Genomic DNA, 15,282 nt, shown 5'->3' on the forward strand with positions numbered 1-15,282 from the left:
ATAGGTGGACCTGTGCAGTTAAAACTCCTTTGTTCAAGGATCAACTCTATATGGTCTGGCCATTGTCCATTTGTATATTCAGTCCCTCAGGAGATACATGCTGAGTATTTAGCTTTTAGAGAGCATAATGTTTGCAGTTTACTGTAGAAAGGTATTATAAAACAAACATGCTGGAGTCATTTCTTTCTTTCTTTTGCTATCTATCCTTCCCCTTCCACATGAACTTTGACTAGTGGATAAGCCACAAGGCTTACAAAAACAATTCTCAGAAAGTACTGTTCTGATGGTATGGGGCTCTGTTCGGGAGAGGGGCTCAAAAACTAGAACAATCCCCTAACTGTGAGCTTCCCTTAAGGTAAAAAAAACCTATCACCTAAGCCCAAACTGCAAAGACACATATCCAACTTTCCCCTATATAAACCCTAATCATGCTTCAATCTGGGGTCAGAGGTGGGGGTGGGGTTATCTGATGCCCATCAGTTGAATATAGCCTTTAACCTCTACTTCAGTTACTTAAATAATTTTCTTTGGACATTTTATTTATTTATTTATTTATTTATTTATTTATTTATTTATTTATGACATTATTTTTAAATGATGGGGCCTGTATGTATGTACAGAAAGAGATTATGCAAATGTAGCGAAAGTTAACAGTTGTTATATCCAGGTGGAGGGCATTTGTATGTTCCTAGTACAATTCTTTCAACTTTTGTGTAGTGTAAAATTTTCCAAAAAAGTTGGGTGTAAGGGGCGCCTAGGTGGCTCAGTCGGTGAAGCATCTGCCTTCGGCTCAGGTCATGATCTCAGGGTCCTGGGATCGAGCCCCGCATCGGGCTCCCTGCTCAGCGGGGAGCCTGCTTCTCCTTCTTCCTCTGCCATTCCCTCTGCTTGTGCTCTCTGGCTCTCTCTATCTCTCTGTCAAATAAATAAATAAAATCTTTAAAAAACAAAAAAAAAACCTTAAAAAATTTGGGTGTAAAATAAATAAGCTATCATTGCCTGCTGTCTCCTGACATATGTAAATGGTTGTGGCTTTGGTCCAGAGGTCCCTGCTTAGCCATTGAACCTGATACTTTTATGAAGTTTTCCTCTACCTCTGTCAGTGGAAGACAGATAATATTTTACCATATTGTAAGATATTTTTCATCTACTGAAGGAAGAAGGCATGCAAGACAAGGCTGATGGGAAGACCGTGGATACCACTCTTTGCATTTACCTAATAGGATAAAAAGGTGCTCATCATTATGTCTTTAGCTGCAGATGTGTAAATATTCTGACCTTGCATTCTTCCTTGTTTTCAACTGGTTGCCAGCATAAATGTGAAGATTCACAACTGGCCTGCTCCAGGATTCAGGACAGTCAGTTGTAGAATTATTTTTATTTTATTTTACTTTATTTTTTTCTTTAAAGATTTTCTTTATTTATTTGTCAGAGAGAGAGAGCGCACAAGCAGGGGGATCGGCAGGCAGAGGGAGAAGCAGGTCCCCGCTGAGCAAGGAGCCCGATGCAGGACTCGATCCCAGGACCCCGGGATCATGACCTGAGCCGAAGGCAGACACTTAACCCACTGAGCCGCTCAAGCATTCCCAGTTGTAGAGTTTAAAAGGAGACTCTGATCTCTCTATTTGAAGTGGCAGCCCCCTCCCCCAATATTTCTAACTCACATTAGTGCCCCATCCACCCCCTTTAGCAGTTATCAACTATTGACAAACAGTGTTTATTGCCCTCTTCCCCACTAGGATGTTGGGCTCATGAAACTAGGAGTTTGGGGTCTGTTTTGTTTTACCCAATATCAAGTACCAAGAGCAGTGACTGGTGATCAATAAATATTTGATGGATGAACAAATAGGGTCTTAAATACTTATAAGTTCTGCATCTTTTTAGCATTTCCTGCCTTACTCCTACCAAATCAATTTTATAATTAGTTGTGTCATCCAGAGATGCCTGCAGAGTCTTTTGAAGGGAATAATCTTTTAAGACAATGACCCTGCTTGCATGTGTTTTACTGCTCTCTACATGTGTGGTACAGCTACCAAAAATAAAGCAGTCAATTACTGCACATATATGAGAAGCAGAAATCACTTCCGTATCAGCATGAACAAGTAAATGAGTGAACAGTAAATGAATAAGATCATTCTGAAAAAACAGAAGGCTACGAAGAAAACTAAGGCATGGTGAGGAGCTAGAGAGTAGTGGGGGTAGGTCGGGGAAGGAAGACATCTAAAGAAAAGACACTGGAGCAGGTATGATGATGGAGTGAGCCATGGAGCCAGAGCATCTTTGGCAGGGGCTTCAGTAAGTGTCAAGGTCATGGGCCTCCTGCCTCTCTGCTCATCCCACCACTGGATGGCGTCTCTGGGCTGGGGCTAACGATTTTCTTGCCCTACTCAGGGAAGGGATGGCACTTTTCTCCATGCAGACTTTGTCTTTTTACATTTAGATATTTACCTAACAGCTTAATTTTCCCAATTAATTTAAATAGTATTTATTTATTTTTATTTTATTTATTTCAAAGATTTTATTTATTTGAGAGAGAGAGAGAGAGAGAGCACGAGCAAGGGGGAGGGGCAGAGGGAGAGGGAGAAGCAGGCTCCCCGCTGAGCAGGGAGCCAACGCGGGGCTCGATCCCAGGACCCCAGGGTCATGACCTGAGCCGAAGGCAGACGCTCAACCGACTGAGCCACCCAGGTGCCCCTAATTTAAATAGTTTTGATAGTAAAGTTAGCACTTAATGTGCCTACCACCCTTTGTACGGCCTTGATGATAACCTGCATCTATCCATGTGGTCCCCCAATTCATTGCCCTGCCTCCCCTTAACTGAGGTAAACATCATCCTGAATCCCAAGTTCATAAACCTTTTATTTTTTAAAGTAATTTTCTTGCAATTACATACAGTCCTAAATAGTTTATGTTCTTTATGTTAGTAGCTTTTATTTTTATAAAAGTGTGTTATGCTTTATATAATCTTTCGGGAATTACAGGGGTTTTTTTCTTTAATGTTCATCCATATTGTTGAGTATTATTCTAGTTTATTCATTTTGACTCCTGTTGATGAGCATCCAGTTTTGTTTCTAGGTTTTTCTGTCGTGAACGGATTGTCAAGCATATCCTAGGTTTCAGGTGGGAATATTCCTTTTTGTTTGTTTGTTTGACAAAGAGAGGGTGTGTGGGGGGGAAGGGGTGGAGGGAGAGGGAGAGAGAGAATCTTTTATTTATTTATTTTTATTTAAAAAAAATTTTTTTTTAAGATTTTATTTATTTGTGAGAGAGAGAATGAGAGACAGAGAGCATGAGAGGGAGGAGGGTCAGAGGGAGAAGCAGACTCCCCGCTGAGCAGGGAGCCCGATGTGGGACTCGATCCCGGGACTCCGGGACCACGACCCCCGGGACCACGACCCGAGCCAAAGGCAGTTGCCCAACCAACTGAGCCACCCAGGCGCCCGAGAGAGAGAATCTTAAGCAGGCTCCATGCCCAGTACAGAGCCTGAACTCAGGGCTCGATTTCACGACCCTGAGATGATGACCTGAGCCGAAATCAAGGGTCGGATGCTTAACTGACTGAGCCAGCCAGGCGCCCTACCCTCTTTTGGATACATTCCTACGAGTGGACTGGCTGGATTGTGAGGTATGTAAATATTCACTTGTAGGAGGGAATGCCTATTTTCTAAAGCGGTGTCATAAGCACCCTATGAAGGTGCACACACGAGTTGTGTCTTTCCACAATGTCAGCTTTATTCAATCATAAAGCAAAGTTTATCACCATTATAAAGCAGGTTCGGGACTCCAAACTCAGTGACATTTCACCATGTGATTAAACCTGGCTTCTTACACAGCACACAGAGCAGGACGGAAGACCAACCACGCAACGAACAAGATAACAGAAGGGTGTAGGAAGTTAAGGAATGAAACACAAAGTCAGTCTGCGAGCATGCAATTGAGATAAGGCCTCCGCCCAATCTGGGGCCGCTCTTGGCACCTGCTGCTTCTTGCGTTCAAGCAGTGAAGGATCTCAGTTCTGTTTGGAGATCAATCGGGCACAGCTATCAGAGGCAGCTGCCTTTTCTAAGTGGTCGGACATAGAGGGGTCACGTCTGAAGAGTCTGACAGCTTGCTGCCAGAATCCTTCCCTTTTTAAAGGGATTTAATTGGTTTCGGGTCCCTGCAGACCTCCTCTGGTTCTGCTCGTTATCAGTTCTGGGGTGTCGGCTGATGCTGGTCCCGGCCATCCCTCCTAGCTGCAGTACCTTCACCTACTTGCGTCATTGCTCGACGTGGGCTCCTGCTTGACACGACAGACTCCATTTTGCTCTCTACAAGCTGTTACACTGATTCACATTCCTTCCACAGGGCAAAACGATCCTGTGGGTGCACATCCTCTTCCATACTGGGTATTGTCAGACTGAAATTTTTGTGAATTGAGTGGGTATAAAATGTCATCTCATCATGTCCTGATTTGTATTTGCCTGATAGCTAATGACTTTGAACACCTCCTCATATGCTTATTGGCTCTATCTTTCCTTCTTCTCTGAAATGGTCTAACGGGTCTATTATTTTTTTGAAATATAACTGTAGTACTATTAAGATGCTCAACAACATGAACAGTGATTCTTGAAACTCTATATAGAAGCACGTCAGACAAGCTACCAGTGATTCAATTCCTTCTTCGTTTCTTCATTCAGTAAACTCTCAGACCAGGGCTGTATATGTAGAAAGAGAATTTGGAATACTTAGAGTCCAACCCTCTAAGAAAGCAAAAAGTAGCTCGGACTATAAAAATCTACCCTGCCATTCATCAGGCTAGGAGAACAATCACAGATAAAGTCAGATGCAAAGTTATCGGGAAACATTATTTCTCCCAAGGACATGCTGCCGCTGTTAATGCCATAAAGAACTCTACTTTGAATGACTAGTGCTTTCTCAGTCACTGGGAAACTTCCTTCTCTACAATCACGGACTATCAGAAAGCTGCTATTTGAAATGGTATCAGTACAAACGAAACATCCTACTCTTGCTGGAGACTCTAAGTCACTTAGACACAAAGAAGCAGCCAGGATTTCCAACCCTGACCAGAGATAAGGGGTATCTAGACACAACATTTTATATCTATCTTAACTTTATTGTTTTCAGGAAAACAGGACTCAAGTTCACTTTGCGGTTCACATACAGCTCCATTTTGCCTTAAGGTCACCAAAACACTGCTTCATTTCTATTTGATCTGAACTTCACCATTCCTCCGAATCCTGTAACTCTATCTTTTCCTTTGTTTAGTGGTTCCATGGTTCCTCTGGTGTGTGGTCTCCCTCATTGACTGATGGATCTGTCAGACTACAAATTAGTCCCAGATGGTCTTAGGCTGAGTAGGGCACTCTTACATTCCAGATTGTGAAACTGAGCAGAGGGGATGTGATTGGACTGAGAGCATCCAGTAAGTCCATACCTGAGCCTGTGTCGGGTCCCTTCCTCACCTGAGGATTCAGAGAAACCTTCAGTGGGGTACAGAGCCTTCTGCCTGTAGGAGGACTTCTGCCTGTAGGACTCCCTGGAGGAGGTGATATTTGAACTTGGTGTTGAAGGGAAAGTAGGCATTCCCAGGTAAAGGGCAACAGGACTTCTTCCCTTTCTACCCCAGTGACACGTCCTAGAAGGGTATGGGCATCTAATATAGAAGGGAATTTCTGTATTAGAAGTAATATTAGGGACAGCAAACTGGTTGAAGGGCAGAATCAGTCTTGTCTTAAAGCTACATTTTCAAAAGGGCACTATCACAGTGCAGATTTTATTTTATGTGGAAATAAAAATAATAGTTTCCTGAAGATGCTTTTATTGACGTAATGCTTTAGATTAAGGAAAAATAAAAAAGTATTATTTGTTCATATTTTATTTCATCTGGGGTTGCTGGAGTGGGAGATAATGTAGACTATGGGAGCATTCAGACCCCGCAGCCAACCCCTACAAGCACAACAGAGGGGACTCTGACACCGACTTCCCCTTTATCCCTCAGTGCTATGTCCTAGGAGGCCTGCACACCCCCAATTTCTTCCCCTTCTTCGCTCGTGGTACGTTCCAGGAGAGCACTGTAAACCAGTCTGACTTCTCCCCCGCTTTCACATCGTGTGGTATCTGCCAGGAGAGCACAGCCGCTAGCACGTCTGCGTCTTTCCAGAGGCCCTTCAGCTTCTCTGAACATTATTACACAGATCCAGAGTACAGCTCCAAAGACCCCCTCCTCCAGGAAGACCGCCCAAAAGAACGTCGCCACCCATGCTCCCCGCCACCGAGACAGCTCCGCCGCTCTGCTCTGTGAGTTTAGAGGCTTCCTCACCCTCGGTACGGAATGGTCACTCCTCCAACATGGCGCACCCCACGGGGAAGCGCGACCTGGGCGCGGCCACGTTCCCCGCCTGGCAACGCGGCCTAGGGGCACTGAACGCCCCAGAGCACCGATTCCGTAACATTCCCATGTTGACTCTGGGCGGACAGCGGCTTCGAATGTAGTTTTGCGCGTGTGCAGGACCACGCCCCCTTCGTTCGTCGCCCCAAACCCTGAGAAGGGGCGGTGCTAGGGGGTGGTGACCGGAAGCGGCTCCGGTTCTCAGCGGTGGTTTAATAGTTGTCAGGAGGATCTCAATGCTCTGTGTCGGAGGGATGTGGAGGTGATGGGGCCCCGGGGAGCGTGAGTGTTGGGGAATTCTGTGTGGTCAGTGATGGAATCGGTTGTCTAACGGATTGGATGATTCGATCATTATTTTGCAGGCTTTCCTCTTCTCTCAACGTTAAGGTCCTGAAGTTCACTCTTAGACCCCCAAGGTTCGGTCCATTATGTTCTAAGTGAACCCTAAGAGTTGATTTTTCTTCTGCCCACGAGTTATTTAGAAGTGCGTTTTTAGTTTCCAAAAGTTTATCTTTTTAATAGATTTCTAGCCTTAGTTTTCTGTGGTCAGAAAAATGTCTACGTGAAGCTCACTCCTCGAAACAGGAGAAGACTCATGGCCTAGGCCGTGGTGAATTTTTATAAATGTTCCATATTTTAATCAAAAATAGTATTTAGTTGTTTAGTTGTCAACTGTGTCGTACAAAATTTACACTCTTTGTTGTCCTTGTCTCCTGTTCCTGAGGAGAGAGAAATTCTCCAGTGTGTTGGTGATTGGTCCGTTTCTCCTTCCTGCTGTTCGTGGTGCATTTTGAGTTCAGTGTTGTATCAAGTGTGAGACTTAGGTTGAAGCTCATCTGTTTGAATGTTCAATTACTCAAGCACCATCTGTTGAAGACTATCCTTCCTTCTTTGACTTGTTTTGCACCTTTGTGAAAAATAAATTGCACATACTTGTGTGGGGCTATTTTTAGGTTCTTTATTCTGTTCCATTGATCTATGTGTCTATTTAGTTTTATCATGAATGGGTGTTGAAATTTGTCAATACTGTATGAATTTATATGATCTTGTGATTTTTCTTCTTTAGCTTGTTAATATGGGAGAATGCACTGATTGATTTCTGAATGTTGAACCAGCCTTACATTCCTGGAATAAATCTCACTTGGTTGTGGTGTATAATTCTTTTTATATGTTGCAGGAATGGATTAGCTACTGCCTTTTTTTTTTTTTTTTTTTGAGGATTTTCTGTAACTCGGTTTATGAAAGATATTGGCCTACAGTTTTAGTTTTTTGTAGTGTTTTTGTCTGGTTTTAGTATTAGGGTAGTACTGGCCTCATAGAATGAGGTAAGAAGTATTCTCTTCTTTTGTATTTTCTGGAAGAGATTATGTAGAATTATGCTAATTTTTCCTTTAACTGGTTGAATCCTCCAGTGAAACCATCTGGGCCTGGACATTTCCTTTTGGAAGCTTTTTGATGATGGCTTCAAATTCTGTAGTAGTTATATGATTTCAGATTATCTATTTAATTTTTTTCAGAGTGTATATTTAGTAGTGGGTGAGTTGTGGAAGTTTGTGTTTTATGGAAGTTGTTGAATTTATGTGTATTTAAGTTGTTTGTGGTAATCCCTTACTTTCATTTTAATGGCTGCAGCATCTGTAGTTATATCTTGTGTTTCAGTTCTGGTATTGGTAATTCGTATCTTGTTTCTTTTTATCTTTATCAGTCTTGCCTGAGGATTACCACTTTTATCAATCTTTTCAAAGAACCAGCTTTTGGTTTCAGTGATTGTTCTGTATTGTTTATCTGTTTTCAATTTCTTTTTTTCTGTATTTACATATATATTTTATCTCAACTATTTTTTTTCAGGTGTACAATAGAGTGATTCAACAATTTGGTAAGTGTTTTCAGTTTCACTGATTTATGCTCTTACATCTATTCCTTCCTTCCTTCTGCTTGCTTTGGGTTTACTTTGTTCTTTTTCTAGTTTCTTGAGATGGGAGCTTAAATTATTGATTTAAGACCTTAATTCTTTTCTCATATAAACATTTAGTACTATAAATTTCCCTCTCGACACTGCTTTATCTTCATCCCCCAAATTTTGATCTGTTGTGTTTTTATTTTCATTTGTGACTTTTTAATTTGCCTTGAGACCACCTCTTTAATCCATGGATGATATAGAAATGTATTGTTTAATTTTCAAGTGTTTGGAGACTTTCCTGTTATCTTTCTGTTATTGATTTCTAGTTTGGTGATATTAGAGGACATATATCATATGATTTCAATTTATGGAGGTTTGTTTTATGACCCTGGGTGTGGTATGTCTTGGAGAATGTTGCATGGGTGCTTGAAGAGAATGTGTATTTTTTTTAAGATTTTATTTATCTATTTGACAGAGATCGAGGCAGCAAGAGAGGGAACGCAAGCAGGGGGAGTGGGAGAGGGAGAAGCAGGCTTCCCGCTGAGCAGGGAGCCCAATGCAGGGCTTGATCCTAGGACCCTGAGATCATGACCTGAGCTGAAGGCAGATGCTTAACGACTGAGCCACCCAGCTCCCCGAGAATGTGTATTCTGTTAGTATTGGCTGGAATGGGGTGGTATGTTTAGTTAGGCTACCCTCTTCTTGGTCCTGTGATTAAGGGAAGCAGGCATTTCTCAGAGCTTTTTCATCTCTGCCTGTTGACAGTTCTGAGTTATAAACTTCTCCAGTGTTCTGTTTGTGATATATGGGAGGAAAAGGAAACCTAGGGAACTCACCAGTGTGTTGTTCCTCAGCCCCTGAGATCCATGGGCTATTTACCTTTCCTTTCTACGTGTCAGAGTCTTACTATTTGTATTTGTTGTCTCATGTCATTTTTTTCTGGTCTCTTCTACATTTTTTGTTCTCTTCTGTTTTTTCCTGTATTAACTTTGTTAATTTACACCTTGCTAGGGAAGGTACTATTTCACATCAGTATTAAAACATGTTGCTATATACAGGTATGTATTATATCCCACAATAACTACTTTGAAACACTGCCCTGAGAAAGATTTTCCATATATATATATACGTATGTATATGTATGTATATATATACGTGTATATATATATATATATATACATACACACATATATATATGTGTATATATATATATTTTAAACTCTTCTCCTTGGAGCACCTGGGTGGCTCAGTTGGTTGTGCATCTGCCTTGGCTCAGGTCATGGTCTTGGGGTCCTGGGATCGAGCCCCGTGTTGGGCTCCCTGTTCAGTGGGAAGCCTGCTTCTCCCTCTCCCTCTGCAGCTCCCCCTGCTTGTGCTCTCTCTCTCACACACACTCTCTCTCTTAAATAAATAAATAAAATCTTAAAAAAAACCCAACTCTTCTCCTTTATCTGGTTTGCTAGGGGTTATCTATGACATTGGTCATTTCAAAGGACCAGCTCTTTGTTTTCTTTAAACCCCCTATTATATTTATTTGAATTATTTAAGATTTTATTTTTATTAATGATTAGTTTATTTGGGGGGGGGGCTTTGCCTAGTTTTGTTTTTCCTAATTCTAATGTTTTAGGCTGAATACATAGCTCTTTTTTGTTATATTTATTTTTAATTAAAATCAAACCATTTAAAGCTATAAATTTCACTCTGTATGACTTTAGTGTGTTCCATGACTTCTGGTAATAATTGTGTAGCTTCTGTATTGACTTCCCACTTTGATCTTGGGTTATTTAGGCAAGTCTTCCTTTTCTTTTAAAGATTTTATTTATTTATTTGACAGAGAGGGAGATAGCGAGAGCAGGAACACAAGCAGGGGGAGTGGGAGAGGGAGAAGCAGGCTTCCTGCCGAGCAGGGAGCCCAATGCGGGACTTGATCCCAGGACCCTGGGATCATGACCTGAGCCCAAGGCAGCCGCTTAACGACTGAGCCACCCAGGTGCCCTTGTCTTCCTTTTCTTTTAAAACAGATTTATTTAGATATACAAAATAGATTTAGATATATTCCAGTACCATAAAATTCATCCATTCAGAGCATACAGTTCAGAGGTTATTAGTACATTCACAGAGTTGTACAGTCATCACCACAATCTAATTTTAGGACATTTTCAGTACCTCTGAAAAGAAACCTTATACACCTTAGCAGACATTCCCCTTCCTGCCATCCCACACCCCCAGACTAGGCAACTACTAACCAATTTTCTGTGTCTATGTATTTACCTATTCTGAATATTTCACAGAAATGGAATCATAAAATATGTGGTCTTTTGTGACTGGCTTCTTTCACATAAGATAATGACTTCAAGGGGGGGCGCCTGGGTGGCTCAGTCATTAAGCGTCTGCCTTCAGCTCAGGTCATGATCCCAGGGTCCTGGGATCAAGCCCCGCATCGGGCTCCCTGCTCGGCAGGAAGCCTGCTTCTCCCTCTCCCACTCCCCCTGCTTGTGTTCCCTCTCTCGCTGTGTCTCTCTCTGTCAAATAAATAAATAAAATCTTTAAAAAAAAAAAAAAGATGAGTTCAAGGTTTATTCATGTTGTAGCATGTATCAATACTTCTTTTTGATTGTAAAATAATATTCCATTTTATGGATATACTAAATTTTGTTTCTCCATTTTCAGTTGATGGACATTTAGGTGATTTCCACTTTTTGGCTACTATGAATAATACTGCTGTGAATAGTTGTGTATGTAAGTTTTGGAGTGGACATGTGTTTCCATTTCTCTTGGCAAGGTACCTAGGAGTGGAATTGCTGGATCATATGGTGACTCTGTGGGTAACATTTTGAGGAACTGCCAAACTGTCAGAGTGGCTATACCATTTTCCATTTCTACCAGCAATATATGAGAGCTCCAATTTATTCACATCTCACCAATACCTGTTACTGTCTTTTTTTACCCCTTATTTTAGCCATCCTCATGGATGTGAAGTGGTCTCCTAATGAATGGAATATTTTGGTTTTGCTTTGCATTTCCGTAATGACTAATGATATTGAACGTCTTATGTTACGATCAGACCATGTAGCCTGTCAATTCCCAACATTAAAACATCTGCGAGATTTTCTTTTTTTTAAGATTTATTTATTAGAGAGAGAGAGTAAGCGAGGGGAGGGTCAGAGGGAGAGAATCTTTCAAGCAACCTCCCTACAGAGCACAGAGCCCTACATGGGGCTCGATCCCAAGACCCATGAGATCATGACCTGAGCCGGAACCAAGAGTCAGTTGCTTAACTTAAGCGACTGAGCCACCCAGGTCCCCTTACCAGATTTTCTTCATGGCCAAGTTATTTAATGGAATTCTGTACAATTTCCATGGGCATAAGGAAAGAAAGCATAGTCTCTCTTTGATATAACATCATGTTTATGTGTTTAAAATTCAGCTTGTTCATGCCTTTTATTTTATTCCTTACTTACTTTCTTGTTTCCTCTTTATCCCATTTCTTACTTCTGTTTTTCTTAATTAAGTTCCTCTTCATTTTATAAAGGATACTTCCCCTTTCCCAACAATAATGACTAAATCTGTAGTGCTTTTATTAGTTGATCAGAATAAAATTGTTTCTAAATATAGACACAGAGACACCCTCTCTTCCCTAGGTCCTGTAAAAGGAGAAACAGTTTTACCTCTGCATATTTTGAGGTAGTTAAGACATTGGAGTCTCAGGCTATTAGCATTTTCCTTATGGCCTATTTCTTCTGTTTTAAGAAACTCTACTTTTTTTTAGTTCCAAATCGCAGTCATGTTTTCAACATCTGTTAAACAGAACCATGTTTATTTTAAGCCTACCACACAAAAGGTACTGAGTATTATAGTGTTGAGAATGTAAATTTTGAAGCCAGGTAGACTGGCTTTGACTTAGTATCACTAGGCCTCTGTTTCTGTGTGCATAAAATGAAATAATAATAATTATGGCAACACATGGGTGAGAGGATCGTTGTGCAAATTAAGTGAGGTACCTCCTTCTGCATGTTACCTGATCCCTTGTAATGACAATACTTGCTAATCTGAATTAAATGTTTCCTGGGGCCAGCCTGCTGCCAAGTGCCTTATAAACGTCATCTCATTTAATTTTCACAACCCCTTGAGGTGAATAGTTTTGACTCATTTTGAAAAGAAAAGTGAAGAAGCATTTTTATATTCTCATAGCTAAAAGTTGGCAGAGCGAGAATTTAAGGCTTAAAGAATGTTTGTCCAAATGTCATGGTCTTGCTCATATTCCATTTTGATGAATGACTAGAATAGGTGTTGGCTGGACTTCGTCTATCCCACAATATCCAAGGCCAGGAACTGTACCTTGGTGCCCCCAGGAAGCATTTGTGGGGTCAATGCTAAATGACTGACCATGTGGACACTGTCTTTCCAGGTTTCTTGGAGTCTCTGTTGAACCTGTGGGCCAGACCCCACAGTGGAGGCTGCAGGAACTGTCTTCTGGCCCCAGCAGCTCAGCTCTGATTGAGTCCACGGAGCCCACTTGGCTTCAGGCTCGTGGGAGGAGCATCAGCAAGAGAGCTGGAGGGCTGATGCCCAGCAGGAACATGCCAGCCAACTGGAGCTCTCCTGGGCCATCCCTGGCTCGAGCTGTGGGGAGATGTGACAACCCCCGTGAGGTGAGGAGGAAGAGGTACCCAGGGCCAGGAATCTAGAATGAAAGATAGTAACTCATTAATTTGTATGACTTGTTCTTTAAGCAAGCAGCATAATCAGGGAAGTTTTATTGGTCATTCTTCCCTTGTGTGAATTTTCTTCTCTTGCCCATTGCTGCTTTATTTATCTTAGCTTATGGATTTCTTTATGGAAGGATAACTAACATACCATGTTATATTGTTTGCAGATGTACAACATATTTTTTTTAGAGGGGGGTTGCGGAGAGGGGCAGAGGGAAAGAGAGAATCTTAAGCAGGCTCCACGCCCGGCGTGGAGCCCAACGCGAGGCTCAGTCTTACAACCCTGTGATCATGACCTGAGCTGAAATCAAGAGTCAGACGTTTAACTGCCTGTTTAACCCAGGTGCCCCTCAGATGTGCAACATATTGATTGGAAAGTTTTATACGTTACTAAATACCACAATAAGTGTAATCACCATCTGTCACCATACGATGTTATTACAGTGTTATTGATTCTGTTGCCTAGGCTGTACCTTTCATTCCTATGACTTATTTATTTTACACCTGGAAGTTTGTACTCTTAATCCCCCTTATCTATTTTGCCATTACCCCATCGACCTCTCTTCTGGCAACCATCAGTTTGTTTTCTGTATTTAAGGATCTTTTTTCAGTTTTTTGATTTGTTTGTTTTATTTATTTTTTTATTTTTTTAAAGATTTTATTTATTTATTTGACAGAGAGAGACACAGCAAGAGAGGGAACGCAAGCAGAGGGAGTGGGAGAGGGAGAAGCAGGCTTCCCGCAGAGCAGGGAGCCCGATGCGGGGCTCGATCCCAGGACCCTGGGATCATGACCTGAGCCGAAGGCAGACGCTCAACGACTGAGCCACCCAGGCACCCCGTAAATGTGTAGATTGCTTTGGGTAGTAAAGACATTTTAATAATGTTTGTTCTTCCAATCCATGAGCATGGAATGCTTTCCCATTTCTTTGTGTCCTCTTCAATTTCCTTCCTAAGTGTTCTATAGTTTTCAGAGTACAGATCCTTTACCTCTTTGGTTAGGTTTATTCCTAGGTATCTTAGGGTTTTTGTGCAATTGTAAATGGGGTCGATTTCTTGATTTCTCTTTCTGCTGCTTCATTATTGGTGTATAGAAATGCAACAGATTTCTGTATGTTGGTTTTGTATCCTGTGACTTTACTGAATTTGTATATCAGTTCTAGCAATTTTATGGTGGAGTCTTTCAGGTTTTCTACATACAGTATCATGTTGTCTGCAAATAGTGAAAGTTTGACTTCTTCCTTGCCGATTTGGATGCCTTTTATTTCTTTTTGTTGTCTGACTGCTGAGACTAGAACTTCCAGTACTATGTTAAATAACATTGGTGAGAGTGGGCATCCCCGTCTTGTTTCTGACGTTAGGGGTTAAACTCTCAGTTTTCCCCCATTGAGGATGACGTTAGCTCTGGGTCTTTCATATATGACCTTTATGATGTTGAGGTATGTTCCTTCTACCCTACTTTCTTGAGTGTTTTTATCAAGATAGGGTGCTGTATTTTGTCACATTATTTTTCTGCATCTATTGACAGGATCATATGGTTTTTACCCTTTCGTTTTTTAATGTGGTGTATCATGTTGATTGATTTGCAGTTATTGAGCTACCCTTGCAGCCCAGGAATAAATCCCACTTGATCGTGGTGAATGATTCCTTTAAGGTACTGTTGGATTTGATTTGCTAGTATGTTGTTGAGAATTTTTGCATCCATGTTCATCAGGGATATTGGCCTGTAATTCTTTTTAGTGGGGTCTTTGGTTTTGGAATCAAGGTAATACTGGCCTTGTAGAATAAGTTTGGAAGTTTTCCTTCCATTTATATTTTTTGGGATAGTTTTTGAAGAGTAGCTATTAACTCTTCTTTAAATGTCTGGTAGAATTCCCCTGGGAAGCCATCTGGCCCTGGTTTTGTTTATTGGGAGATTTTTTGATTCCTGATTCAATTTGTTTGCTGGTTATTGGTCTGTTCAAATTTTCTCTTTCTTCCTGTTTCAGTTTTGGTTAGGAATCTATCTGTTTCTTCCAGATTGCCCAATTTGTTGGCATATAATTTTTCATAATATTCTCTTATAATTGTTTGTATTTCTGTGGTATTTGTTGTGATCCCTCCTCTCTCATTTGTGATTTTATTTGAGTCCATTCTCTTCTTTTTGACAAGTCTGGCTAGGGGTTTATCAATTTTGTTAATTCTTTGAAAGAACCAGCTCCTAGGTTCATTGATCTATTCTACCTTTTTTTTGTTTCTATATCATTTATTTCTGCTCTAATCTTTATTACTTCCCTTCTTCAG

At 41.2% G+C, this 15,282-nt stretch overlaps 1 protein-coding gene across 5 annotated transcripts in view; it reads left to right on the forward strand.

Moving 5' to 3' along the window:
* Positions 1–6,142: 6,142 nt before the first annotated feature.
* The window catches only part of ZNF81 (zinc finger protein 81), a 104,355-nt gene continuing 95,215 nt past the window's right edge, over positions 6,143–15,282 (forward strand). The window contains exons 1-3 of one of the 5 annotated variants that reach the window (XM_032426598.1): positions 6,143–6,327; positions 8,240–8,267; positions 12,700–12,943. In XM_032426598.1, coding sequence (XP_032282489.1) covers positions 12,857–12,943 — 87 coding nt within the window. In that variant the 5' untranslated portion in view covers positions 6,143–6,327; positions 8,240–8,267; positions 12,700–12,856. Of the gene's footprint in view, positions 6,328–6,564; positions 6,808–8,239; positions 8,268–12,699; positions 12,944–15,282 lie in introns of those variants that run through there. The other 4 variants (XM_032426597.1, XM_032426593.1, XM_032426596.1 and 1 more) reach the window with 4 other exon arrangements.

The sequence above is a fragment of the Phoca vitulina genome, unplaced genomic scaffold, assembly GCF_004348235.1.
Source record: "Phoca vitulina isolate PV1807 unplaced genomic scaffold, GSC_HSeal_1.0 scaffold35, whole genome shotgun sequence".
NCBI classification, from domain to species: Eukaryota; Metazoa; Chordata; class Mammalia; order Carnivora; family Phocidae; genus Phoca; species Phoca vitulina.